We start from the raw sequence: 27,933 nt of genomic DNA on the forward strand, positions 1-27,933 counted from the left end.
GAGCTATCTTGCCAGCACACCAGGGTCTATGTTCCCCTTCCCAGGCACCAGAGCAGGTTACATGCTTTGCCGTCCCAGTTCCCTTCGCTCCATCTCGACACTTGACACTCCATCATTTCACACCCTGCCTCACTTAACTGGGACTGCTTGCGGGCGAGGATGGGGCCACCAGTGCTGAGATCAACAGGAACATTGGAGTTCTGAGACCATGAGAGAACCTCATTATGCTTCCACCCAGGATGCCTCTATCAAAGTGTATTTTACATGTTTCAATGCCATTCTCCCATATCATCCAGCCCTCACTCTCTCCCACAGAGTCCAAAGGACTGTTCAATACATCTGGGTCCCTCCTGCTAGCTTGCATACAGGGTTATCGTTACCATCTTTCTAAATTCCATATATATACATTAGTATACTGTATTGGTGTTTTTCTTTCTGGCTTACTTCACTCTGTATAATAGGCTCCAGTTTCATCCACCTCATTAGAACTGATTCAAATGTATTCTTTTTAATGGCTAGGTAATATTCCATTGTGTATATGTACCACAGCTTTCTTATCCATTCGTCTCCTGATGGGCATCTAGGTTGCTTCCATGTCCTGGCTAAGGGCCTTGAAACATGTAAATTATATGTGAAACGAATCGCCTGTCCAGGTTCGATGCATGAGACAGGGTGCTGGGGCTGGTACACTGGGATGACCCAAAGGGATGGGATGGGGAGGGAGTCGGGAGGGGGTTTCAGGATGGGGAACACATGTACACCCATGGCGGATTCAAGTCAATGCATGGCAAAACCAATACAATGTTGTAAAGTAAAATAAATAATTTAAATAGAATAAATAAATAAAAATAAAAAGTATTTTATTTTTGAAAGTCAATATATTTACATGGTGTGAAGTCCAAAACAAGTTATCCAGGGAGAAGCCCGCCTCCCAGCTTCGCCCCCCAAGGCCCTGGATTCCTCCAGGAACCGTGTTACTCTCTGCTTGTGGATCTCTCCACGTACGTACAAGCCTGGCCCTTGTTCCTTTGCCGCAACGTGTGCTGCGCACCGAACTCCTTTCGCTGGCGCTTAAAGTCAAAATCTGTTCCTCCGGTTTCCCGCTCCTTTCTCGCAGTCGCGGGACCTCGGCGCTGGGACCCACTGTGGCCGCACAGCGCCCCCTGGCGGCCGCGCCCCCCCCCCTACGGCAGCGGTCGCGCGCCCCGCCCCGCCCTGCCCCGCCCCCGCCTCGGCGGGCCCGGCCGGGGGAGGGGTCGCGGCGGCCGTGGCGGCGGAGGCGGCGGCGGCGGCGTCAGCGGCGGCCCGGGCGGTGGGAGCCGAGGCGCCGGAGCAAGATGGCGGCGCGAGTGCTGCGCGCCGGCGGAGCGGCCTCAGCCAGCGGCTTCCTGCGGCGGGCCAGCCCCGGCAGCCTCCTGCCCGGGCTCCGGTGAGCAGCGCCGCCCTTTCCGGGAGCGGCCGGGGAGGGGCCGCTGCGGGGCGGAGGGCGCGGGGTCCCCGGCGCGGGTCTCCGCCCCGGCCGCGTTCCCCATGGGGCCGGGCCGCCCGGGCTGCGGGGTGGCGGGACCGGGGCCGCGGTCGGCGCAGCCGGGCGAGCCGGAGCCTCGGCGGGGTCCGAGCGCCTGTCCGGCCGGCCGGGCTCAAGGTCATGGCGAGAACGACGCTCGGCGCCGAAGCCACGTCCGCGCGCCGAGCCGGCCCGGCCTGGGGGACCTTGACCCGGCGCGACCCGGAGCGGTGGCCGAGCGGCGGGCGCGTGCCTGAGGCTGCAGGCCTTGAACTTGGCCCGCGGGGCTCCGGCCGAACCGCCCGAGACCGCTGCTCGCCAGCGCGAAGCCTCAGTGTCAGCATCGCACATGGCAGTAGAGACACCCTCACGTCCTGGGTTGTTGGGAGGAAGAAAATAAAATAACTCATCGTCCGGGGTGATGAGCCTTCAGTGGAGGTCAGGGGAGTGGTAGTGAAGACGGGTATTTAAAAGTAGGTAGCGGACCGAAAAGTATGGACAGTTATCAGCACTGAGCCGGCGTGGGGTTCGTGTTTAAACTTTTTTTTCTAACCTCATTGGATTCAGTTCCGTTTTCTGAATCCATCCCTGACATCGCCGTTCCCCATCTTCCCAAATTGCAAAAGCAAAGCCCGTACGAAGTTGCACGTCAATTTGCTGACTCGGTGTCTTTCTGCTAGGTACTTTGAACGTTTATGTTTTTGTTTGTTGATTAAACGATGAGCCCGTAGAAAATACAATTGACACTTAAAAATGAAAGAGGGAAGGAGCTAGCTACCTGTTGTTAATGCGGGCCAGCTTGATTCTGATATGGTTTATTTAACGTAATCCTGTAACAATCTTAAGAAGTAATAGGATTTGCATTTTAGAGAGGAGAAGGAACCTCAGAGAACTTGAGACACGTGACTGGAAAAGGCATTTGAACCCAAGTTTGTCAGGCTTCAGGCTCAGTACCCTTCCTGGGGCTCATGCTCAAGTTATGTTTCACAATTTGATATGGTTTCCAAGTTGATCACCAAGTTGGCCTCCTTTTATCTTTATTCTGTTATTTAGTGTCTCCTGTTGCTTTTTTCACACAAGTGATAAAAGCCCGTGAAATTGATACTTTATTCTTGACAAAAAAGACAGCTGACACAGTGTTCACCTAAAGTGCCCAAGATCCCTTTAAGCTCGTAAACTGTAGAACTGGAGCTTGTACCCCCACTTCCTGGTGGGACCAGTGCTCTTGACACTGCAGTCTGTGTCTTTATCCAGGGTCCCCAGTACCTTCTGACTCTTTCCCGGGCTCTAGTCTGCCTTAACTGTTGGTGTTCTGATCTTTAGGACTCAGTATTGTTCGGTCCCATCCAGCTCTTTGCAAGCCCATGGACGCAGCACACCACACACCCGTCCTTCACTGTCTCCTGGGGTTTGCTCAGATTCACGTCCATTGAGCCGGTGATGCTATATAACCATCTCATCTTCTGCTGCCCCTTCTCTTTTTGCCTTTAGTCTTTCCCAGCATCAGGACTTTTTCCTCCATTGGAAAGGACTCAGTCCAGACCCAGTGAATTCATTGATTCTATCAAATACTGAATGTATACAATGTCATTGAGGCTCTGTTGATTTGAGCATAATAGCGCAGGTTGCTTTCCCTAGGAAGCTGTGGTGAAAACCCTTGTAGACTTACAGAATGAGGTAGGTGCCCTGGGGGAAACTCAGGGAACCTCCCACCCAAAGTCATGGAAGGCCTCTTTGAGAAGGTGACATTAGACTGAGAGCTGAAGGATCAGTGGCCATGAAGGCCCCAAATGGGAATAGTAGAGCATGCTGGGAAACCCCAGAAAAATCTAGGAGCAGAAATGAAGACAGGAAACAGGTGGTCAGGATCAGGGATGGATAATTCCAGGCCTTACAAGCCATTTTGAGAGCTTGGATTTTTATCCTGAGAGCCATGGAAAACATTTAAAGGTGTACACTCGAGTGTGATGTCATCTGATCTATATTTTTAAAAGATCAGTCAGACTTTGAAAAGGGGACCATATCAGGATGATGGTTAACTGGGCAGATGCTGGTGCCATTCCCCGAGAGTCAGCTGTTCCCACGGTGAGCGTGCCCACTGCATGCCAGGGAGACATCAGTGAATAAGGCACACAGGTACTTGGCATCTGGGAGACTGCTGGTCATTCAGAGAAGGAGGGACAGATACAGGGAGGGGAGGGGGGGTCCAGGGCAGTTCTGAACCTGGTGATGCTAGAGATGGCTGTGAGCTATTCAGACAGAAAGGTCCAGTAGGCAGTTGGCCTTCTGGAGCTGTCTGACTCCTCTGCGAGATGTCTGAACTGCATTTGAGAGTCGTGAGCATCTAGGAATCCAAAACATTAATAGATCCATGGGTTTCAGTGTACTCTTTGATTGACATTTTTCATAATGCTTTTTTAAACTGTGGGAATGGGTGCGATTGCTTGAGGAGTGTGGATAGAAAAGAGCTGAGAAACAGACCCTGGGACATCTGGTCATTTACAGGCCAGACACTGGAAGGAGAGGCAGCGAGAGAGCCAGAGGGGGCAGCTGTGAGGTCATTGTTATGGGTCAGTGCCCGGGCAGGAGGTATTTCAAAGAGAGAGTGGGTCAGCTGTGCCAGATGCTGGTAAAAGGTTAAGATGACAGAAGAAAACCGCTTACCAGCAGGGGTGTTGTGGGTGACCTTGCATGAGTGGTTTCAGGGGGGCGGCGGAAGTGTTCCTGGGAGCCACACACATCTTAGTGCTGCCCAGTACCAAGCCCCCCGCTCAGCTGCTTACTGAACTTTTTCCCAGGCCCTGGAAATGACCGGGCGCGGAAACTTAACTCGTCTTCCTCCTGCTAATCCGGCTCCTTCTGGGCTCGCTCTCCCCACCAAGGGAACATCTTCCAGTGAGTGCCCCAGGCCAGAAACCAGAAGATCTTCCCCCTGCGCTTCCCCCCTGCTCCCGCCCATCTAGTCAGGTGCCAGACCTGTTAACTCTGCCTCCGGCATGTCTTGACTCTGCCTCTGCAGGAACACTCCCCTAGCTCAACTGCGCAGCTCTTAGCTAGGTTCCTGTGAAGAGTGTGGACGTGAAGCCATTGGTGAGGGGGCAGCTGGAGAACTCTGAGCAGGACTGTCTCTTGCTAGAAAGATCTCTGTGACATCAACCTTGCCCGGGTCCTCATTCCTTTTCCCTTCCACCCCCCCTCCACCAAGAAAAGGTGTAAACAACATTTTAGCAACCATTGGGGATATTTTAATATGAAGTAGGTATTAGATATTATAGGATTACTGTTTTCCTTAGATGTGATGTTATTAGAGATTCAATTTGTCCTTGATCTTAGGCGCTGTGTGCCGAAGTATTGAAGGATGAAGTAGTATAATGTCTGCACTCTGGTTTCATATGGTTTGGTAAAAATAAACAAAATACACATAAAGACTCAGGAGGATACAATAGTCATCATTTTTCCATCTAGATGAAGGGCATAGAGGTCTTTATTGTACTGTTCTTTCATTTCTGTGTTTGAAGTTTTTCAGAATGAAACGTTGGGGACAGGTCTCTCTAGCAGCCACAGTGAAGACAGATTCACTGGGATTCCGGGGGGGCGTTGGGTGGTGGGTAGGGGAGTCTGATAGCTCCCGCTTTAAGGCAGAACTCTTCTCTGGATCCAGTCCTCTGGCCTCCCCTCTCCCCCTCACCCCTGCCATATTCACACACTCCTGGCTTTGGCAGCAGGTAGAGTTCTGCTTCCAAGAATGGCCTTCCTCCCACCAGCAGACTGACAGACTCCTCCCCATCTTCCAAGTCCAGAGCTCAACAAGTGTCTCCCCAGAGAGTTGGTCCATGTCTCCGTGAGGCCGACCTTCCGCTTCCTCTGCCCCACCGCTGCCACACCCACCACCTCCATCTCCATGGAGGACCTCCTTCCTACTGCTTTGTACTGTGATTACTTCTGTCTGCCTGCTTCCACGGCACATCAAGCTCTGTGAAGCCGGGACCGGGTTTATTCCTCAGCCTGGCACGTGCAGTGCGCCATCACTAAATGCCTGGTGATGAGGTGACCAAAGCCCTTTGCACCACTGCTGCCTCATCCCATGGTCTCCATGTTAAATGTATTTCCCTTCTGTAATTTGCTCCAACTGAACCCAAAACTGTCTTCCACACCTAATCAGGACCCGAGTCTCCTTCTCTTCACCTCAGAAGTTTTTTCTTTTGTTTGGTTGGGTTTTTGTTTTTGTTTTTTTAAATTTTTTGCCATGCCATGCAGCTTGTGGGATCTTAGTTTCTGAACAGGGATTGAACCCAGGCCCTTAGCAGTGAACAGAGTCCAAACCACCGGACTGCCAGGGAATTGCCAGGAGTATCTCTTGAATGTATTCATTCCGCTTCATTCCTCCTGTCATCGTCTGAACCCAGGATCATCCTTCGGTCTGTCCAGCGAATATCGAATGCCCGGTCCTGCTGGGCGCATACCCCGCCAGGAGCCATGCTCCGTGCCTTTCTTCCTGCCGCCCACCCGCCTCACCACTGCCAGGCTGCTTTTTACTCCTAGATCTTTTCTGAAAACTTGCTGGCATTGCCCCACGTATAGGATAGAGCCCAGCCCTCCCCGTCCCCGCCCCCCACCTTGCCCTCCCGTTGTCCCCCTCAATGTCCTCCCACCCTGTTCTCTTGCCTTCCTGAACGCTTTGCTGTTCCAGAAATATGCCACATGGCTTCACGACTCCATACCCCTGGACACGTTGTTCCTATGACTGGAATTATCACCGGCTTCGTGCACCTGTCTTGCCTGTTCTCCAAGACGGAGCCGGAGTCTCTGCCCCGAAGTCCCTCCGGCTCCTTGCCGGCCAAGGCCAAGACGGGTCACTCCCTCGAGTTCCCGCAGTGCCTGCGAGTCCACGGTGTCCATGACCGCTCTATTTACTGATAGGTTTTTCCTCAGAGACTGGGCAGACTCAGCATCTGTTCATCTCTGTATCCACTGATCCAGGCCCTCAGTGCTTATTCTGTTTAAAATCTAGTGTTTGGGGAAATTCCCTGGAAATTCAGTGGTTAGGACTCTGATCTCTCACTGCCAAGGGCCCAGGCTCCAATCTCTGGTCCGGGGTCTAAAAAAAATCCCACAAGCCCTGCAGCTTAGTCAAAAGAAATAATAATAGTAAATTTATAAAAGAAGATGTTTTGTTGGATAGGATATGCTGCCCCCTACCCCACGCTCCGTAAAGTACCACCTGACGCGTGTATGATGGTGTAAGAACAGCTGATCCCTGTGTTTGTTGCTCTCAGGAAAGCCAGCCCAGCCCAGGCCTTGCAGTGCCAATGACTGTTGGCATGGCTCCTTCAGCCCACTGCCATGGTTCAGTGAGGTGGACTGGGCACCCGGGGCAGCTTCAGTCACCTGCCACTCGATAGATTTCAGAGGTCAAGAGTCATTTGGCACTAATGCCGAGTCACACTGCCTTTCATTTGTCAAGACAATTGCTACCCAACTTTGACAAGTAAACAGCACGTGGGTTCTTATTTGTGTCCCGTGATGTTGACTGTTTCTTACGTTAATCTTAGTTTACAAAGTGTTGTCATAACCCTTACTTCATCTTACCCATCCTAAAGTAGATCCCTTTGGTGTTAAAAAATCTGGAACAAATGCTTACTTGGGAAGACCTGTGTGGGTGAGGTGTCCCTTATCAGTGAAAATATTTTGAACTTTATAGTTAGATCTGGGTTCATATTTTTTATCTTGACGCTTCTTAGCTCAGGTTGAGTAATAATAACTTCTGGGGTCCAGTCCTTCAAATGCAATAGTAACCTACCTTGTTAGATTGTTCTAGGGATTAAATGAGAAGACATAGACAAATTGTCCAGAGCTTGACAGGAAGTATGTGCTTATTAACTTGTAATCCCCTTAAATTCTAAAGAGGAAGGGAAGAATTACTTCAGAATTTTTTCCCCTCCAGATTTAGCCTGTCAATAATTCTTTATTATGCTCTTATTTTTCAAAGCATTGAATACACTAGGAGTTAAATAGCGGTATGTGTGCATGTGGCGTATGCTTGTCTGTGTACTTCTGGAAGGATTCATTAAGAACTGTGAGTAGTGCGTACCTTGGCGAGTTATTTCTTAATGAAGTTCCTTAGTACCGATGTTTTCAGAAACTTCCATTGTATCTCTTTCCTAGTTTTTCATAATTGTTATTCTTAAAGTCTTAAAATTCATTTAACCAAAACATATTTTTAAACACAATTTCTGTTTAGTAAATTTGAAATCTAAAATTAAAACTCAAGGAACTGTACAAAGTCCTGCTCACAAATCTTAAAACTTTCTACTTTGCATATCACTAATTTTATATGCTTGCCATTTTGCTTGCCATGATATTATTTAACCCAGTATCCTAAAATGTGGTGTGTTTAAAATACTTTAAACACGGGACTTCCCTGATAGAAGTAGGACTCGGCGCTTTCACTGCAGAGGACCTGGATTCAGTCCCTGATTGGGGAACTAAGATCCCACAAGCCATGGGGTAGAACCAAAAAAAAAAAAGGAAAATGCTTCAAACAAACTGACAAAATGTTTTTATTTTTATTGAAATGAATTTTACCATGATTCATTGGAGAACTGCCATCTTCAGAATTAGTTTATATAATTAAAGAATGAATTGAAAACAGAGATAAATACCATATGATTTTGATTTTTGCTAAAGGGCTAATACTTAAGGGCTTCCCTGATAGCTCAATTGGTAAAGAATCCGCAATGCGGGAGACCCGGGTTCAATTCCTAGGTCGGGAAGATCTGCTGGAGAAGGGATAGGCTACCCACTCCAATATTCTTGGGCTTCCCTTGTGGTTCAGTTGGTAAAGAATGCACCCACAATGTGGGAGACCTGGGTTCGATCCCTGGGTTGGGAAGATCCTCTGGAGAAGGGAAAGGCTACCCACTCCAGTATTCTGGCCTGGAGAACTCCATGGACTGTAGTCCATGGGTTGCAAGGAGTCACACAACTGAGCAACTTTCAAAGATCTAATAGTTTTTATATATAACTTTTTTTAGTTTTTTAAAGTAGTTTTAAAAATAATTTTTACATCTCTGACCATTAATCAGGTACTGTCCTACATGTTCTAAGTGTGTTTACTAGGGGTTAAACGTGTACTTAAAAATATACAAAAGAGGTACTTCCCTGGCTCAGTGGCTGAGACTTCCTCTTCCAGCACAGGGGGTGTGGGTTCAATTCCTGGTGAGGGAACTAAGATCCTACATGCATTATTTTATTTAAAATACTTGCCCTTTTAACTTAAAAATTGTTACTGAAGTATAGCATACAGTCAAGAAAGTACACAAATTCTAGATTTATAGCTTGATGAATTTCCCCCAATATAAACACAACCGTGTAACCAGCACCCACGTCAAGATACAGGACATCACAAGCCCTCAAAGCCCTTCTTGTGTCCCTTTCAGTGAGCTCCGTCAAGGGTAACACTACCCTGACTTCTAACATCTTGGGTTAATTTTGTCTGGTTTTGAACTTACGTGTCTGGCTCTTCCACTCAGTGGAAGAGTAGAATTCTATGTGATATGTGAATTGTAATTCATTCATTCTTTTTTTTTTGCCATGCCATGCAACACGTGGGGTCTTAGTTCCCCGACCAGGGACGGAACCTGCAGCCCCTGCATTTGAAGTGCAGCAGAGTCTTAACCACTGGACCACAAGGGAAATCCCTACCAGGCTTTAATTTTTAAGATCTTTTCTCAGGTTATATATACCTATCTAGCTTACCCATAAAGGAGTTTGTAAACATGCACTTTTAGATATTTTAACTAATGTTAAGTATAAAAATAATATATATATATATATGGAAAATTCACAGAGTGCAGAAGGTTAGACAGTGAAAGGAAAACTCACTCCTCACACCCCAAGCCCAGTCACATAGCCTGGATGTCCTCACTATTAGCATTTCACTGTGTGGGTGTATTTATGGCACTGTTCTGGGCCTGCTTTCTCCACGGAATTCATCTCAGATACCAACATGTCAGTGCGTGTAGGTGTGCCTCATTCTTTTTAATGACTGCATTCTATCCTGATTTTGGATCTGCCTTGTTTGATCTGACCAGTCCCCATTAATGGAGTCCAGTTTGCCTTTACCAGGAACAACTGGAAGGCAGTAAGGAATGCTCTCCTGCATTCAGCTGTGTGCACTTGTCTAAATATAGCTGCCCTTCGACATAACTGCAAGTGCAGCCCTTAGGCCAAAAGGCCTACACAGTTTGCATTTTGCTGTAGATAAATGCCACACTGCCCTCTAGGGAAGTCACACAAATCTGTGATCCCACTTGCAAGCATATGGGAGTTAAACACTCAGCTCAAATTTCACTGGTAAAATGTTGCTTGTTAGTTCAGTCAGATTTATCATCACTCTAACAGTGTGTACAATAGAAGTTCAGTTATAAGATGAAAATTAGCAAGTCATTTATATGTTAGTGAGGTTTATATTCTTAGGTTTTTGTAAGTTAAAATTGACTCTAGGGGTAAAATAATTTTTTTAAGGAAGGAATTCATGTCACTTTCTCCGTATATTCCTTTTCACATTTTTTAGTGTGGTAAAGTACATAAAACATTTGCCATTTTTAAGGGTACAGTTCAGTGGCATTAAGTATATTCACATTGTTGTATAATCGTCGCTGTTACCTACCTGCAGAACCTTGTCATCTTCCTCACCTATTAATATCTCCCCATTCTCTCCTCTGCCCCTGGAACCTACTGGTCTACTTTCTTTCTCTGTGAATTTGACTGTTCTCAGTTTCCATGTATGTTTTTCCTATGTTGAAAATTTTCCTCGGAGGAGGGAAGAACACCGCAGGACTCATGGAGATGCACGTGAGGATTCGCCGAGGATTGCCGAAGTTCCTTTTCTCACACTTTGCTCCTGCGTTCAGAGTGCACGCTGTTGGCGTGGAAAGTGGACACATGATATCTCAGGTTCTAGAACAGGGCTTCAAATGTGTGCCCAGGGCGTGTTTGCTGACGGATTGATGAGTTTATGAAAATGGTGTGCCACGCGCTGCCACCCAAAGACCCTGACATCTTTGTACCTCTGATTAAACTCAAATTTTTGCATTTGTGATTCCGTAGGAAATTGACATCTTCCAATAACAGACCTCGAGAGGACAGCTGGTTAAAATCCTTGTTTGTCCGGAAAGTTGACCCAAGGAAAGATGCTCACTCTAACCTCCTAGCCAAAAAGGAAACCAGCAGTCTGTACAAATTACAGTGTGAGTCCTAGGTTTGCTATCTTCATAGTTAACGTTTTTCCCTTGGTTCATAAGTTTATCGTTGAATTTTCTTTTGTTTCAGTTCACAATGTTAAACCGGAATGCCTAGAAGCATACAACAAAATTTGGTGTGTATACCAAACTATCCTTTACTTGGGGAAAAGTAATGATTTTAGTATTTGTTGGTTGCACTAACCCTTGATAGCAGAACGAGATCTTTCATGCCTCTTCTTAAAGCTGAACATTGAGAGGCTCTTAAGTTGAGCTCTGTGTGAGGTTACCAAGGGCATTCTGATTTTAAGCACTGGTTCACCAAAGTCTGCATAGACTGTCAGACTTTGGAATGTTACTAGACTTTCAGGTTGGAAGGAACCTTGCCAGTCTATCCAGGCCAGCTACTCATCCAGTGCTTGAGTCCTTTCTGGAGCCCTTCCTGACACTGTTCTTAAATACATTCATATGCTCCATCTCTGGACAGCTCTGAACATTAAGAGTTAGATTGCACATCCCTGGGACTGCCCCTATTTCTAGTTTTACTCCTAAGTACCCCTGCAATGTAAGAGCCCTGTATGATTTCAGTAGAGCTGCCATTTCTTTCAGTCTTCCATCTGCCTGGTTCAAATCCATTCAGCAGATTCTTAGAGTGACGTGAAATCCATATACTCTTATAGAATTTGTAAACTTTAAGACCAAAGAGAATTAAGTGTACCAGCTCTTAAGTTAATAGAAATAGCAGTTCAACGATCAGTTGTCTGCAAACATGATTTAAAAGCGCTTTTTAAAAACCATTCATATCTACTGCTTTCATGAGAAAGCAAATGATTTCGTTACCAGAATCAGCCTAACTTTCAGAAGCAAAAAAATCTTTTGTTGTTTTGTTTTTGAGGTGGGTCTCAAAAGGTAACATTAGGGTAGTGTCTTGCTCACCTCGGCACTGTTCTCTTTATTTAAAAAATGACCTAAAACAAAGCAGATGGTTTTTCTCTAAACCTCTTTTCAGAAGATGAAAATTTTCTGTATGCTTATATTTCCCCGGATTATCTTTCCTGTTCTATTTTTTTAGTCAGTTCATCTCCCGTCTCAGAGATTCCTGCCCATCTACTCATGTTTCTATCTGAAAGTCTTGTTCTCACTTCAAACTCAAAATGTAGAATCACTCTGCTCCTCCCGCTTCCCCATGTGTGACACTCACTGTGGTTTTATTTGACTCTTGCCTTAATTTTCTGTGACCAGTCCGTCACTAAGGGCTGGGCATCTTCGTTTGACGTGCACTTTGCTTCTCTCTGCTTGTTTCCCTCTCCGGGCCAATTGAGGCCCATTTCCAAGTAGCCCTTTCTGACTGCCTTCCTGGGCTTGAAGCTGCACCAGTACCTCAAACCTCCCCTCCCCCCAACCCACTGCAATCCATTACCCCAAAGTTTGTCAAATTGGTCTGCTTGAGTTCTGTTTTCTCCTTCATCCTGTTTGTGTTCCTTTTCTCTGGAACTTTCAGCAGCAACCTGTTTCCAGTACATAAAGACTTAACACCTGCCTGGTTTTTAGGGGCTCCAGTAATGAGGTTCTGCCCAACCCATCCAGTTCTGGGTACTAGGGTTACATACCTAACAGCCCCGATTCACATCGGTCATCTGTGCAGGCTTCCATCAGCCACACTTGGTCCAGTGCTGGGTTCTTTACTTCCTGCTCATATCTTTTTTCCTTTTTCTTTTTTGTTTCCTGCTCATATCTTATGGCAAAAAGAAAACCCACTTGCGTTTCCCTAACATAATCCATCTTTCCCAATTTCCGTCAATCCCATGTTACTTCTGAACATTCATGGGTCATATATCAAATAGATTTAATATCCGGTCTTAATTTTAAAAGTAAATGCTACCCTTCAAAAAATAATACATGGTTTGGTTATTGTACTTGATCAGAAAGACATTTGAGTTTTCAGTTAGTTAGACATAAGACCATTCAGAGCTTTTCTCCATTAACTAGTCAAATCCACCCCATCTTAGGGCCCCAACATCGAGTGATGATCACTAGCTTAATATCACCTGATGTCAGCAAATAATCTGAACAGGTTCCATTTCTGACCCTTGATATCTTTTTGCACCCATTGTTGGATCTGTATTGTACTTTTTCGTCTTAATTTTTCTACTCAAAAAAGCGTGCAGGTTTTAGCTTTCCTCTTGGTATGATTCAACTGTGCCTCTTCCCTTTGTCTTTCCCTGTCCATTAAAATCTGTACTGTGGGAGGGTTTCCGTGGGATGGGGCCCTGCCACCTCTGCTAGCGTAACACCCTGCCATGACCACGTGTGATGGACAGCAACAGCCTGGGCACTGTTTCCAGTGTGGGATTCTGCGATACCTTTCACATCCTTTCACATCCCCTTAGCTGGTTGAATTGGGTAGAAACCAATTTGTACTTCATGTTGTGTCTTTCGTTTGGATTCTTCTGCACCGTGGATGCCCTTTGGGATCGGTGGGGTGGAGGTGCTTCCAGACTCTGTTGTGTTTCAGCTTCATCTTCTTCCTTAAAGCCTGCGCATCTCTACCCCTGCTTCCTCTGCCTCTCAGGCCGCTTCTGTCATCTCCCCCATCCTCAACATTACTTTCATTTCTTTCTCGCTTCTTGCACGTTCTTTTCCCATTACTCTCATCAGTCCTGTCTTTGGAACCACCAGAACTTAGCTTTTATACATATCACCATTCCTAAGTGCTATTTTCTCCTGAAATGGTGAATAATAGTCTCATAGTTGTGGAATTCGGGGACCTTTGGCTCTTCTTTGTCATTTTTATCAATCTACTTGAGTTACTTACCACTGTTCTAGATAGCTGGGTTATCAGTCACCTAAGCATTTGATAACTGGGCCATTAGAGTTTTACAACAGAATTCAGCTAAAAACGTAATTCTGTAGTTTGTTGCATCATAAACATATCCTGAGGTCAGTTGTCAGAAGACAGAGTAGATGACCTTTTCCTATTATTGACCGTGTGTTATCCACCTGATGTAATTTTGTTGCTTGTTTAATTAGTGTTGCTCTTTCTTCTCTTGAAGTCAAGAGGTGTTGCCAAAGATTCATGAAGACAAGCATTACCCTTGTACCTTGGTGGGGACCTGGAACACGTGGTACGGAGAGCAGGATCAAGCTGGTAGGAAGCAGCTGTCTTTGGGATAAACACTTGCTCCTTGAGCCTTTAAGTCATCACTTAAATGACTTTCAACTTAGTGCTTGTTTTTATAATCAAAGCTTTCCGAGTCTTGATCTAGTGTTATGGTTGAAGTAGTTTCTCAGCAAATCACCGCAAAAACTCCTTTTTGATCATTTTTCACATTTGAATCTATGATAGAAACTTTACGGTATAACTCAGGCCAACACACATTACAGTTTTGTACTGTATTAACACCAAGCATATCTGGAATATTTTCAAGGTCAGAGTATCATACAAGTCTAAATGTATGTTATCTTTTAAAATATATTTCAGTTCACCTTTGGAGGTATGAAGGAGGCTATCCAGCCCTCACAGAGGTGATGAGTAAACTCAAAGAAAATCAGGTAATGATTTTGAAAAATGTTTGCTTATTCAGACTTTTGATATAGTAGATGTTAGTACAGAATTAAATGACTCTTTTCTAGCATCAGTTTTTGTAAGCAAACTGTTAGTTTTCGGTAGTAAAGATTTTATTATTTGGTTTCTTGCTGTTGTATTTGAACAGAGTCATCAGTTGTAATACTATTAGAATAACAGTTCTTATTGTAAAAGTCAGTTGTACTTTGAAACTGATAAGCTGGTCCTTTGAAGCCAGTAAGTTAGCCTAGTCACCATAGTCAGCCTGAGTTACCTAACACATACTTGCTTTAGGAACTGCCAACCCATATTCTTCACCTTGGGCTGACTTTGCTGTTCTTCCCTCCCTTCACTAATAGAAAAGTGTTCATGGAAAAATTCTACCAGCTTAACATTATTAGAGAAGAAAATGTTGTGTGTAGATTCCCTGTCCCTATATAAATAGCTTTTAGATTATCTGATGTTTTGAGATATCCATGTCATCTGCCTTAAAATGCTGTCAAACACTGTCAGGACAACCTAAAAACATAGGAAATTAAATTTGTTTCCATTGTCATTTAAATAATCAAGATGACTGTGAAGTTTGTTATCTAAAACTGGACACTTTTGAAAGTGAAAGGGAATACCAATAGCCATTATGCTGACTCAACAAGATGTGAACTGGGACTGTCTCAAGCCAAGAGGCCCTGTTTATAATAGTGTTCTACTAGAAGAGGAACATACATGTTACTCAGGTAGGTTTATATTGTATATAAATATTAGCAAATCTCATGAGCACCTTTGTTCACTCGAAGGAATTTTCGGAATTCCGTAAGGCAAGAAGCAACATGCTTCTCTCGAGAAAGAATCAGCTGCTGTTGGAGTTCAGTTTCTGGAATGAACCCATCCCACGGTCAGGACCGAACATATATGAACTCAGATCCTACCAGCTCCGAGTAAGTCCTGGAGTAGGAGCTCGCCATGTCCCCTCGTTCTCTTGTGCAGCAGGACGCACACCCCGATGTTGAGAGCAGTCGCTGGGAATGTGTTCTGTGATGTGTGCTTGGCTCATTTTCTCCCCTGTCCAGTTCTTCTCCTCATTTCCTTTTTTGGTTTGTTTGGTCTTTTTTTTTTTTTTTTTTTTTTGCTGTGCAGTATGTGGGATCTTAGTTCCCTGACCAGGGATTGAACCCATGCCCCTCTTCATTGGAAGCAGAGTCTAAACCACTGGACCACCAGGGAAGTCCCTTGTTTCTTTTTTTTTTTTTAATCTTCTTTCTCATTCTTTCTCTTCTGCTAAGCACATTTGTTTTTTATAGCCTTAGGCATAAGAGAAAATACCTAAAATGCAGGACCAGGTACGTTATATAGCATCTATTGTCATTGAACTAGAGCAACTAATAAGCGTGTGATTACGAATACATTATACAGCACTGTAAGAGAAAAGGGGAATACTATTTCTACAACTTTCTAGATGCTTCCCTGCTAGGACACAACTGAAAAAAAAATGTCCAGATAACAGCATAGTTAAAGTGAAAACATATCAGTAGATCTCAGTGGTCTAACATTCAGTATTATACTGCGGGGGGTGGGGGGGGGTGGGAAATCAAGGAATGTCTTTGTTAGGTTTACTTACATTGAATTATTTTAAAATTTCACAGTAGGGACTTCCCTGGTTAGGACTCTGTGTTTCCACTACACAGGGCATGGGTTCAATGCCTGGTCAGGGAAGCAAGATCCCACATGCTTCACAGCAAAAAAGTTAATAATTAAAAAACTAAAATTTCTCAATAAAGTCTGATAGGTACCAACAATTTAATCATGATTGGCCTAACTGTGATTTTCATAGCTATAACTGGATGACCTTAACTCTTAACCTTGTGTATATGTTGTCTCCTTAGATGAAGCCATAGGATTATTACTCCCACCATAGGATAGGTATGAACAGAGTGCATAATGTTGTTTTGTTACATTTTTTTACTTGTTAGATCTCACATTATTAAAAGTTAATTTCTTAGTTAGTCTTGTTATCTGATATTTTTCATGCTGCTGTTTCCATATTTCTTCATAGAAGAACTAACAAACCAAATCCAAATCTCTTTTCAGCCAGGAACTATGATTGAATGGGGCAATTACTGGTGAGTATATTACCAAAGGATGAGTTTGTAAGTCTTAGACTTAGATTTGTAAGTCTTAGAGTCTTTTACACCATAGTGTTAATCCTAGAAATAAAATCTGGTGTCCATGCCACAATTTTATATTAGACTGTTGTTTTGTTTGACATATTTGTATTGTGAGATTTTTCAAACAAGTACAAAACTAGAGAGAAAAATACTACCAGTCCCCCTTCCTTCCCCACATTGCTTAACTTCAGTAATTATCAACACATGGCCAGTCTTGCCTAAGTCTAAATGCCCCACCCAGAGTATTTGAAAGTAAATCCCAAACAACATAACATTGCATCTCTGGGTATTTGAGTGAGCATATATCTCCCAAGAGATAAGGACTTTTTATAAAAACAAAACCCCAGTGGTACAGGAGGTTATTTCATATTCTTCTTGGATATTATCTTTTCTGAAATGTTGCTTTTGTCACATAAACAGGACACCACAATGATATAACTGCTTCCATTTTTTCTTCTTTGTTTAATTAGCAAAACACCAGTTTTTCTATCTTGTAGATCTACAGATTCAACAGAATCCCAGTCAAAATCTCAGCAGACTCTAAAAATGCAAAGGACCCCAAAATAGCTAAAACAGCCTTGAAAAAGAGGAACAGAGTTGGGGGCTCACTGCTCACCTCACACCTGACTACAAAGCTAGAGTGACCAAGGCAGTGTGGTACTGACCTGCAGACGGCACTTAGGCCAATGGAAGAGTTGAAAGATAAGAAACAAATTTTCACGTATGTGAACAATTGGTTTTTGACAAATGTACGAAGGCAATTCAATGGGGGCAGATAGTCTTTTCATCAAAGGGTTCTGAGACATTGGATATCCTTGCAGAAAGATGAGTTTAGATCCCTACCTCATATTATATACAAAAATTAAGTGAAAATGTATTGTAGACCTAGGTGCAAGAGCTAAAATATAACATTTTCAGAAGAAAACATAAGGGAAAATCTTTGTAACGTAGGGTTAGGCAAAGAGTTCTTAGATAAACACCAAAATCACAATCTACAAAAGAAAAAAGTTGATAAATTATAATTCACCAAAATTAAAAACTTTTGTGTGATTCAAAGGATATAGTTTTAAAAATTAAAAGAGGTCACAGACTGAGAGAAAATTTTGCAAATCACATATCTGATAAAGGACTTATATCCCAAGTATATGAGGAAATCTTACAACTCAATAATGAGAAGATGACCCAATTTAAAAATGGGCAGAAGACTTGTAAAAACAGTTCTCCCAAGATAGACAAATAGCCAAAAAGGAGATGAAAAGATGGTCAGCATCACTGATCACAAGAGAAATGCAATTCAAAACCACAAATATATGCCAACCATCTCATACTCTTTAGAAGGGCCATTATCAAAAGAACAGAAAATATCAAGTGTTGGCAAAGATACAGAGAAGTTGGGACCCTTGCATAATGTAGGTAGGATTATAAAATGGGGCAGCCATTATGGAAAATGTTTTTCTATACAGCACTTCTTAAAAACATTAAAAGTAGCATTACATCTGATGCAACAATCCTACTTCAAAAGAATTCAAAGCAGCATCTCTCAGAGATATTTGCACAGCGCTGTTCATCACAGCATTCACAGAGGTAAAGAGGTGGAAGGAAGGTAAATTTTCATCAACAGGTGAATGGATACAAATGTGGCATGCACACATTTTATGCAGCCTTTACAAAGAAGGAAATCCTGCCACATGCAGTTAGCTTGAGAACATTGTGCTAAGCAAAGTGAGCCCATTACAGAATGACAAGTACTAATACAAAGTTTCTAAAGTAGTCAGAACCAAAGAAACAGAAAACAGAATGGTGGCTGCCGGGGCCTGGGTGGGCGGAGGGGAGTTGGTGCCTAGTGGGTGGTTTTAGTTTTACAGGTGAAATGTTGGAGAGATGTGTTGCACAACAATGTGTGAATAGACTTGGCCCCACTGGCCTGTACAGTAGGAAATGGTTGAGGTAAATTTAATGTCAAGTGCCTTCTACCACAATAAAAAATAAAAGTGTAAAATAAATTTGAAAAAAAAAGTTAATAGGCAAAACATTTAAATAGACATTTCCTCAAAGGAGCTCTATGAATGCCTGATAAACATGTGAAACGCTGCTCGATGTCCTTGGTCACTGTGGAAGTGCGAAGTAAACCACATTGATAGCGGTTCATACCCCCCAGGATGGCTGTCATTAAAAAGAATAACAAGTGTTGATGAGGTGAATTGATGAATTGATGCCTTTATACATTGCTGGTGAGAATGTAAAATGGCACAGCCACTTTGGAACAGGAGAGCTATGACTTTTTATTTTCAGTTTATGTATGTTCTCTTCAGTTATGAAATTTATTGCTTTGGGCTTGATAATTTCTCAGATCTTTTTACCTCCAAAAACAGCTCTGGAACCTTTCTTTATAATGACTCTTTTCTTCTTAGATCATCAAGGCAAACTAATACAAGATAGCATTCCCTTTCATTGGAAAACTAAGAAATACAAACTTGATTGTATGCTCTTGTTGGGGGAGTGTGTAATTTCCACAGTTCTGTCTCGCGGCAGCAGAGATTTGAAACGGAGGGGGGGGGGGCGGATTTGAAACTGGTGGACCAGTGTTACATTTTATTTGGCAAACAAAGGATAGTACACCCTCAAGGTGTGAGGGCAGGCCACCCCCAAAGGAGAGGCCTTCCTCCTTTGGCTTCCTCCTTTTTTTTTACCTCCTTTTGTCCCCTCCCCGCTGAGCCTGCCCTGTGCAAATTGGGCTAGCTAAGAAGGGGGCATGTTTGTTTCACCTGAAGTTCTCTCACCTGAAGTCTGCAGGTTTTCTTTTGTTCCGTTTTTGTGGGCTTTTCCTTTCCTTGTCTTTTATCCACCACTGTTTTGTAGTCCTTTTTCCTATTCTAACTGCCTAACATTCCCCCCTCAAGAGATGGGAGGCCCAATTCTTTGGGAATAGGGGCATCGAGGTTTCTCTGGCTACTTCCTGCTGAGCTGGGATGGTGAGGGGCATTGGGTCTCCCCCTCTTGGTAATCTAAACCTCAGAGTCCTTATAGCGGTGTCCATCTAAGGGTGAGTGATATTTTCCATGGTCGGGTGTAGTTTTATATATCTTTGTTGAACTGGCACTGCATGTTGTAGCTTGTTGACCTGGGCAGAGACAAAATGGGTTAGACAATTGATAATACATGGAGCAATCAAAAGCAGCATCAATGTGGTGATAACGGATTAGTAGGGGCATTAGCCAACCAAATTCCCCCTCGCCAGGAGAAGGATCCCCCAGAGGGAGATTGTAGCCACCCTGAGAACTCTCCAGCTCCTTCTTTGAGATCCTATAGTATCTGAATATTTTTCTTGAGAACTGTGAAACTTTCTTCAACTTAGCTGGAGGTATTTACCCAGAAACAACACGCCTCATTCATAATGGCTCAAGTCCCTCCTTGCTCAGGGATCAGGCGATCTGTCTCCTATCTATTTGGAGTATAATTCCTGACAAGCTGTGTTGGCTCTTCAGAGCTATCCTGAGAAAGCTTATCCCCAGAAACTTAATTTGGGGAGTGTTCATTAGAATGGCACTCATTTGTAGTCCTGAATAGGTATCTGCCCACCCCAAAGGAGAGGTCCCAGTCTGTCTTGGCATCCCCCTTTTATACGTTTTGTCTCTTCCCCCCTGAGCCAGTCCTATGCAAATTGGGCTAGCCAGGAAGGCTGTTTGTTTGACCTGATGTTCTCACTCCAGTCTTTGGATTTTCTTTTGTTTCATCTTCATGGGCTTTTCCTTTCTTTGTCCTTCAGCCACCACCATTTTGGATTCCTTTTTCCTGTTTTAACTACCTAACACTTTGATTATAGACATCATTTTATTAAGGAATTGGTGGGTGGTCTCCTGAAGTGTAGTAATTTAGTTGCCCACAGGATAGAATCTCTCATTTCTATTTTTCCATGTTACTGAGACATGTCCAATGTGGAATCCACAGAGAAGTACTTAGTTTGTTCTTCAGTTATTTTAAAAAATTATTTACAAAGCCCAGTTCAGCATGCAATTTATATTTTGGCACATAGGTAACTATTTAAGATGGTGATCTCCTCTTCAGTACATGCTTCTGATTATTTCCAAGCTAAGGCAAGTATGTTTTCTTTGCCTACTGAGAAAGTGGCTGAGAAAAATTCCGAATGAAGTGAAAAATTCCGAATGAAGTGAACAATCCTGAACATTTATCACTATGGATGAATATGGAGGGCTTTCCCCTCTTTGGGTTAAAATGCACTCTATAGTAATTTGCCTAATTTTAATAATTTACTAATCAGGTTTGTAATTTTGGGTGATGATTATGATCATGTAACATCTAATATAAGGTTAAAGAAGTTGGCATCAGGGATTTCCCTGGTGGTCCATGATTAAAGACTCCGAGCTTCCAAGGCACGGGGTGCAGGTTTGATCCCTGGTCAGGGAACCAAGATCCAACATGCCATGCAAAATAAAATAAAGACATCTCCGTTTTTTAAAAAATCAGGACTGCAACCACGTAGCTCATGCTGTTTTTATTTTAATAGTTATGAATTACTCTACACGTTTTACAAAAATGACTAATATTGCTACAGAAAAGTAGATTGACATCTGATGTACATTAAAATAACTTTTGAATACATTCAATAATTTTTAAAGTATTCTTTGTTCTGAACAACTTGCGCTGAGCATGGAGGAAACTCACTTTTTTAACATACCTAATGCGGTATCTGAACGTTGTGTTTTTTCTCGTAGGGCTCGTGCCATTCGCTTCAGACAGGATGGTAATGAAGCAGTTGGAGGGTTCTTCTCCCAGATTGGGCAGCTCTATATGGTGCACCATCTTTGGGGTATGTTTTTTTCCCTTTCATTTTTATGTTCCTGGGATTTCAGTATTCATTACTGAATCAGTTGTCCTAGCCTGTAAATCATACCTCAGGTCAGGAACCTGGAACACTGCAGCTGACCCAGATGCCCCAGATGGAAGGTAGGTGTTAGGCCTCCCAGCACAAGAGGTCCACAGTGAAGCGTCCCCAGACGCACAGCTGCTCGTGAGCTGGTGAGAGAGAGCAGGGCTGAGAGAGGTGCTGCGGGCCTGTCACAGGGTGTCCGAGCCTCCCTTTCTGAACATGCCCAGCTCCCTCAGCGACAGTCCCACACTCCACACAGAAAGATGTCCTCCAAGAGGGCCCATGACTGCCTCGGGTCTGGATCTGTCATCCTCTGAGGCGTCTTCTCACACCTTTCCCGTCCCCACGCCCTTTGGTTTGACACCTTCTTTGGTACCTTTCTGGGCGTGACTCGGATGTTCCTCTTCCCCCACTGAATGTCCCTGTCCCCGAGCTCCCAGAGCCTGCTACCACATGCATGGTCATGGTCGTGGCTGTGTGTGTCCGTCTCTCTTGCTGAGCAGGAAGCAGGTCACAGCGGCAGCTTGGCTCATTCTGGGCACATTTGTAAATAGTTATATGTCACTCAGTCATGTCTGACTCTTTGCAACCCCATGGACTGTAGCCCACCAGGCTCCTCCATCCATGGAATTCTCTGGGCAAGAAATACTGGAGTGGGTAGCCATTCCCTTCTCCAGGGGACCTTCCCGACCCAGGGATCAAACCCAGGTCTCTGGCATTGGAGGCGGATCCTTTACCGTCTGAGCTACCAGGGAACACTTGTAAATGGTTATCAACGTTAAAAAGATGAAAAGCCTGACTCATTTCCAAACCCTAAACCATATGAATTTGCTGAGGTGTGGGTTTGCCCTCTCTGGTCCCGCCGAGTGCTGCAGGGGCGTGCGCCTGCTGGGGCAGCTGGAGGCTCAGGGACGAGGTGACATCTGCCAAGCAAACCAGTTAAGTATACTTAACCTTTACAGGCTTGAGGTAGGGATGAGGTCGTTTTTATTGTGACTTTTTAGTGTATGATCTGTCCAGAGGATTTAAACTGAAAAGCCAGACCCCTCCCCTTCCCCAGCCTGGAGGGGCCTCTGAGAGCGGCCTCTAGTGAGTGAGCATGGGGACCGGAGGGTCTGGACCCCGTACTCTGGCCCAGGCCAAGGTCAGACTCGGTCTACTCTCAGGCAGCGCCCATCTCCACCTTCCTTTGTGTCTCCAGCCAGTGTCCCAAAAGTCCACTGCCCACTTCCTACCTCATAGGGAAAAGTATTGAGATTTGCAGAGATGTATGCTCAGTTGGCCACAACTTACCCTCACTTATCCGTCTGTTTTAGAGAAAGAGAACCAACACTTACCAGGCACCTCCGTGTGTTGGTTATTTATGCGCCATTCCCTTTAGCCCTGACAGCCACACACCAGAAATGAGATACCATGACTCAGACGTGGTAAAGAAATCACCCCAGCCGCAGCTGTGCAGGAGTTGAGCCAGCCTCAGATGTCAGCCAGTCTGGCTTCAAAGCAGGTCTTCCCCCAGCAGAGCTCCCCTTCCTGTACCCTCGCACGTGATGCCGGACTTCCACGCCCCACCACCAGCACCCCTCCTCCCTCGAGGCCTTGCTGCGGCCACAGCTGCTCCACCACCCCATCCCTGGGCTCCTTCCCTCAGTATGTGAACAGTCTCAGTGCCTCCCATCTTTAAAAGCCTCCCCAAACCCAAAAGTCCATTAACAGATGAACAAAATGTGGTTTGTGCAAATTCATAGAGACTGAACGTAGAATGGAGGTACCAGGGGTTGAGGGGAGAGGGGAAATGGGAAGAGATGGTTTATAATGGATAAAGTTTTAATTGGGGCTGATAAAAAAGTTTTGGACCTGGATGATAATGGTAGTGACGCAATGTAATGTATTTATTGCCTCTGAATTATACATTTAAAAATAGTTACAATAGGGACTTCCCTGGTGGTCCAGTGATTAACACTCTGCGCTTCCACTGCAAAGGGAATGTGTTTGATCCCTAATCAACGAACTAATATCCTGCGTGCCGCATACTGTGGCAAAAAATTTTTTTTTTTTTAAAGAAAATAGTGATTTTTGTTACGTATATTTTATCCCCCCAAGTTTGTTTTAATTAAGAAAATTTTTTAAAGAACACAGGCCTCTCCCACCTGTGTTCACTGCAAGGGGGAGTCCCCACACAGTGCACGCGGGGTGCGCCTGACCCCATGAAGAAGACTGCCGCTTGTCACCTGGATCTTAGCCATTTTCACTCAGGTCATGAGAGGTAGAGGATTTCCTTTTCCTTCTGTTCTTCAGTGTCTTCAAAATGTTATGTAATCAATTTACACTCCCTTACTAGTGGGGAACTTTTGGTCAAATTACTCGGCCTGCAAGGTTAGGTCTTCTCACAGGGAGAAGGAAGACCCAAAACAGGACTAGAACTGAGTGGGGAGCCCTCCCGGCTCAGTGGTTGGAAGGATCTTGCCGGGCCGGGAAGCAGAAACCAAAGCCCCCAGTGAGGTATCTGAATTGAGGTATCCTGGGGGTCAGGTACCCCCAGGACCCTGACCCTCAGCCCATGCCCTTCCCTCCACTGGAGGGCTTTTCTCTCCGGTTCCTGCATGTGGGCAATGAAATGTCGGTTTCAACCTGGAAGCCCCACTTGGTCACATCGTACCTGACAGGGAGCTTTCCCTGGTCAGCTGCGTTCGCCCTGTGGAGTCGCCTTGTTCTCCACTGTCATGAACACAGTCTCCCAGATCATTGCAGGGCCTTATAAATACTGAGTAAAATTGAATCTCCTGTTGCTTATCTGTGGCCTGACAGTTTCTGGTTATGGATTTAACAAATTAATGAGGAAGTTCACTTGGTTGGTAAAGGCACATCTTGAATCTACTAGACTGTAAGCCTTGAGAGCAGATTGTTTTGTCTCTCCCACATGGCCTGACAATTCTACTCAGAATAACCAGCTCACAGTTAGCCCAGCTTAGTACTAAGTTCATGAAATATAGATGGTCCCTGACTTACGATGGTTCAACTTACAGTTGTTCAACTTTATGACAGTGCAAAAGTGATCCACGCTCACTAGAAACTTTGAAGTGTGAATTGTGCTTTTCCCCCAGGCTTTTGGTACACTCTCTCATGATGCTGGGCAGTGGCAGCGGTCAGCTGCGCAGTCACAAGGGTGAATAGCCAGTACACTCACAACTATTGTGGTTTTCACTTTTTGTGAAGTATTCAGTTACATGAGATACTAAACACTTGATATGAAATAGACTTGGCATCAGATGATTTTGCCCAGCTGTAGGGTAACATGAGTGTTCTGAACATGCTTAAGGTAGGGAAGGACTTTCCTGTAGTTCAGACGGAAAGAATCTGCCGGCAATACAAGAGACCGGGGTTTGATCCCTGGGTCAGGAACATCCTCTGGAAAAGGGAATGGCAATCACTCCAGTATTTCTGCCTGGAGAATCCCATGGACAAAGAAGCCTGGCAGGCTACAGTCCATGGGGTCACAAAGAGTCGGACACGATTGAACGACTAACACGTAACACACACGAGGTGAGGGAGACTCAGCTGGGGTGTCTAGTGGATTAGACATATTGATTCATTTTCAATTTACAATATTTTCAGCTTGTGATGGGTTTATTGGGACGTAACCCCATCACAGGTCGAGGAGATATGTAGGCTGAGAAAACAAGATGAGCAGCTGAATCAGCACTTCATGGACATCCAGTTGACCCTTGAACAACACAGGTTTCGACCGCATGGGTCTTTTTCAGTTGATACACACAGTCCTATGCAAGCCACAGCTGGTTGAATCCGAGGGTGCAGAGCCATGGGTCCATAGGGCCAGCAGTGGAACTTGAGCACCTGCAGGTTTTGGTGTTCATGGCGGGTCCTGGAGTCATTCCCCCACTGTACGAGTGGAATGTAGGGCATTGTGTTTGGTTAATTCTTCTGTGTGTTTGTTTTTAAGCTTACAAGGATCTTCAGACCAGGGAAGATATACGGAATGCAGCATGGCATAAACATGGCTGGGAAGAACTAGTATATTATACAGGTAATATCTTAATAGGCATAAAGCATTTCATTCTTCTCATCTCATTGTTTTAATGTTCTTTCACCCTGAAGCTCATGGTGTATTTGAAAAAAACAATGTGTTGCTGTCAGATGGTGGGTTGTAAGGTTGAGGGAATAGAGAAATAGTCATATTTTTCTTTGATAGTTACATGACTTTTTCAATAGAGAATATTCATTCTTTCAAGTATACATGTTGTCTAGTACAGTTTTCAGATCTTTGTGTTGTAACTTTTGTGTTGTAGATTTTACGTCATTACATTTTTTTGGTACATTTCTGTATTCTCTGAAAATTTATCATACCAATAAATTTTTCCTAAGCTTTCTCATCAAAATTGTTTATTCCCTAAAGCATTACAATTTAATACAGCAATTAAAAAGTAATTTTGAAAATTACTTTGATAATTAAACTTTCCATATGTACGTGTATATATGCCTGTGTACATACATGTAAGCCTATACATCTGTGTATACTCATATGTGTATATATAATACATACACTATGAAATCCTAGTTGCTTGATTTTTAGAAGAAAACAGCCAGACTGAATGCCACCCAGTGACACCAATGCAGGTAATAAGTACACCCATGATGCATGTCAGGTACACTTAAGCCTGTACCCTACCAGGAAGACCAAAGAGTAATTTGTTCTGGAAAATAACTATTATCTTGTCTGTTAGTTCATATATCATAAATCCTCTAACTGTATGTGGCTTTGCTGCTTATTCTTACACTTTCATCAGGTTCCAAAGACATGTTTCCTCAGCACTGACAGTGTTACAGGTACAGTGTATTGTTGCTGTATATAGGATAGAGATTATTTGATCCTATATACATTTTAATTCAATTCAAAGAACCTTTTAAGAAAGCACCATTTTACTCACAATATAGACTTTCCTGATTTCCAACACATGAAATACATCTCCTGACAGAATATTTTAATGACACATGATAGGATGTCAGCTGATCTGTCATTAGCTTGTATATTTCTGCCCGAGACCAGTCCTAAGTATTCCAGTACTCTGATTTCAGGCAGCATGTCTTCTGAATGAATATCCTTGCAGCCTACTTGTTAGTGTGTATTTATTGCCATCTGTTTAGAAAACAATGAGCCCCAGTGATTATGGCCCTTGTTTTCAGTCCCACTTATTCAGGAAATGGAATCCAGAATCATGATCCCACAGAAGACCTCGCCACTCCAGTGAAGCGACGGAATGGAGATGTGCCTACAGAAGTTTATGTGACATGTGCTTGTCATCAATCAACTTGAACTGTGTTACAGTGAGAGAGAAACACTGAAGTATAAACTGCTGTATATAGCTTGTAAAAGACCTCTTTTCTTTAAAATTTACATAATCACAGGACAGGAAACTGTTACAGTTTGGCTGGTTGTACAAGTGCGCTGTAGTCCTCTGAAATAGCCCTAGGTTTGTCGAATATACTGTATAATATTAACACCAAGCCACCTCTCCCCACCCCCCCAGGAAAAGAGAGCCCAATTGAAAATTGGAGTCATCTCCAAGTCAGAATCTAACCATGGGAAAAAAAAGTTAGTCATTTCTTTATAAAGAGCAAATCTGTTTTATAATTACAGATTTTTTAGACAGATTTCTTGTATCAGGAAGAAATATAAATTTCATCATGTTTCTATAGCATTTTTTTCTGAGTTTCAGACTAGGAACAAATTATAAGTGTACTCAATACCTGGAAATGTTTTACTTCACTCATTTTTAATGTCAGCATAGTAAACTGTGTCATTACTGAGGGGGAAGTGGTTGATCAGTAATTCAGTCTCCACTTTATGTATTGTGATGTCTTTATACATGAGGAAAAGATGGCTTGAACCTGTGTATCATATGTGACTTTGAAATGAACACCTTGAATAGCACTAATTTTTATTTGTAATATTTTTCTACAACAAAACAAGTAGCACTAGGAAAAGAGGTTTTATTTTGTAAACAGTCATCTGTGACCTGCATTTTAGTAAGCTCACAGCAGATTCTTCCAAGATCATGAATGGGGGGAGGGGGGTGTGCATGTTGAGATTTAAATTGACATAAAACTGCATACTTTGTCTAGCTCTGATTTCATTTTTTAATAGTGCCAATTTTGTGACTGTAATCATGTGAAAGTCCTGTTGAAATGAAAAACTATGTCTGACCCCCAGATCAAAGAATTTATGTTAAAGTGTGAATAAATCTCATATCAAATGTCAAGCTTTTACATGTGAATGGTTTTCTCCAAGAACATATAAAAATTAATAAAAATCCTCTTAATTTTCACATATTACATGTATGTGATCTTTTTTAATGAACTGATGCTGGGTGTGAGCCCATCACTCTTGAAAGATGGCTTGTCCCAGTTCAGCGGGCATGTGTGAGTCTACAGAATAAAATAAGCTCATCAGCTGGTTCTTATGGCCACATGGTAGGTGTTATGGGAAGTGGGTGTCTATATACCAGCGCGTAATGGTCTGGTGTCTGGGAGTCGGGGCCGCCGATGGAAGATCA

The 27,933-nt window shown here is 43.8% G+C and overlaps 1 protein-coding gene across 2 annotated transcripts; it reads left to right on the plus strand.

Moving 5' to 3' along the window:
• The first annotated feature begins 1,232 nt into the window (after window positions 1–1,232).
• On the plus strand, window positions 1,233–27,709 carry NIPSNAP2 (nipsnap homolog 2). 2 transcript variants are annotated; one of them, XM_065924746.1, is made up of 10 exons: window positions 1,233–1,429; window positions 10,619–10,758; window positions 10,841–10,886; window positions 13,803–13,897; window positions 14,231–14,301; window positions 15,109–15,249; window positions 16,400–16,431; window positions 21,210–21,304; window positions 25,323–25,406; window positions 26,564–27,709. In XM_065924746.1, exons 1-10 carry the CDS (start codon window positions 1,338–1,340, stop codon window positions 26,626–26,628), a joined length of 861 nt encoding a protein of 286 aa, XP_065780818.1. In that variant the 5' UTR covers window positions 1,233–1,337; the 3' UTR covers window positions 26,629–27,709. The 2 variants fall into 2 exon arrangements, with proteins under 2 accessions (XP_065780818.1, XP_065780819.1); XM_065924747.1 differs by lacking the exons at window positions 10,841–10,886; window positions 14,231–14,301.
• The last annotated feature ends 224 nt before the right edge of the window (window positions 27,710–27,933 follow it).

Source organism: Muntiacus reevesi, chromosome 2 (assembly GCF_963930625.1).
Source record: "Muntiacus reevesi chromosome 2, mMunRee1.1, whole genome shotgun sequence".
NCBI lineage: Eukaryota > Metazoa > Chordata > Mammalia > Artiodactyla > Cervidae > Muntiacus > Muntiacus reevesi.

Excerpts from the sequence above, each read along its gene's own strand:
- NIPSNAP2 (XM_065924746.1), top strand. The coding sequence starts at position 1,338 with ATGGCGGCGCGAGTGCTGCGCGCCGGCGGAGCGGCCTCAGCCAGCGGC. Across the intron at positions 13,898-14,230 it reads CGGAGAGCAGGATCAAGCTG|TTCACCTTTGGAGGTATGAA; the intron begins GTAGGAAGCAGC and ends AATATATTTCAG. Across the intron at positions 15,250-16,399 it reads TCAGATCCTACCAGCTCCGA|CCAGGAACTATGATTGAATG; the intron begins GTAAGTCCTGGA and ends ATCTCTTTTCAG.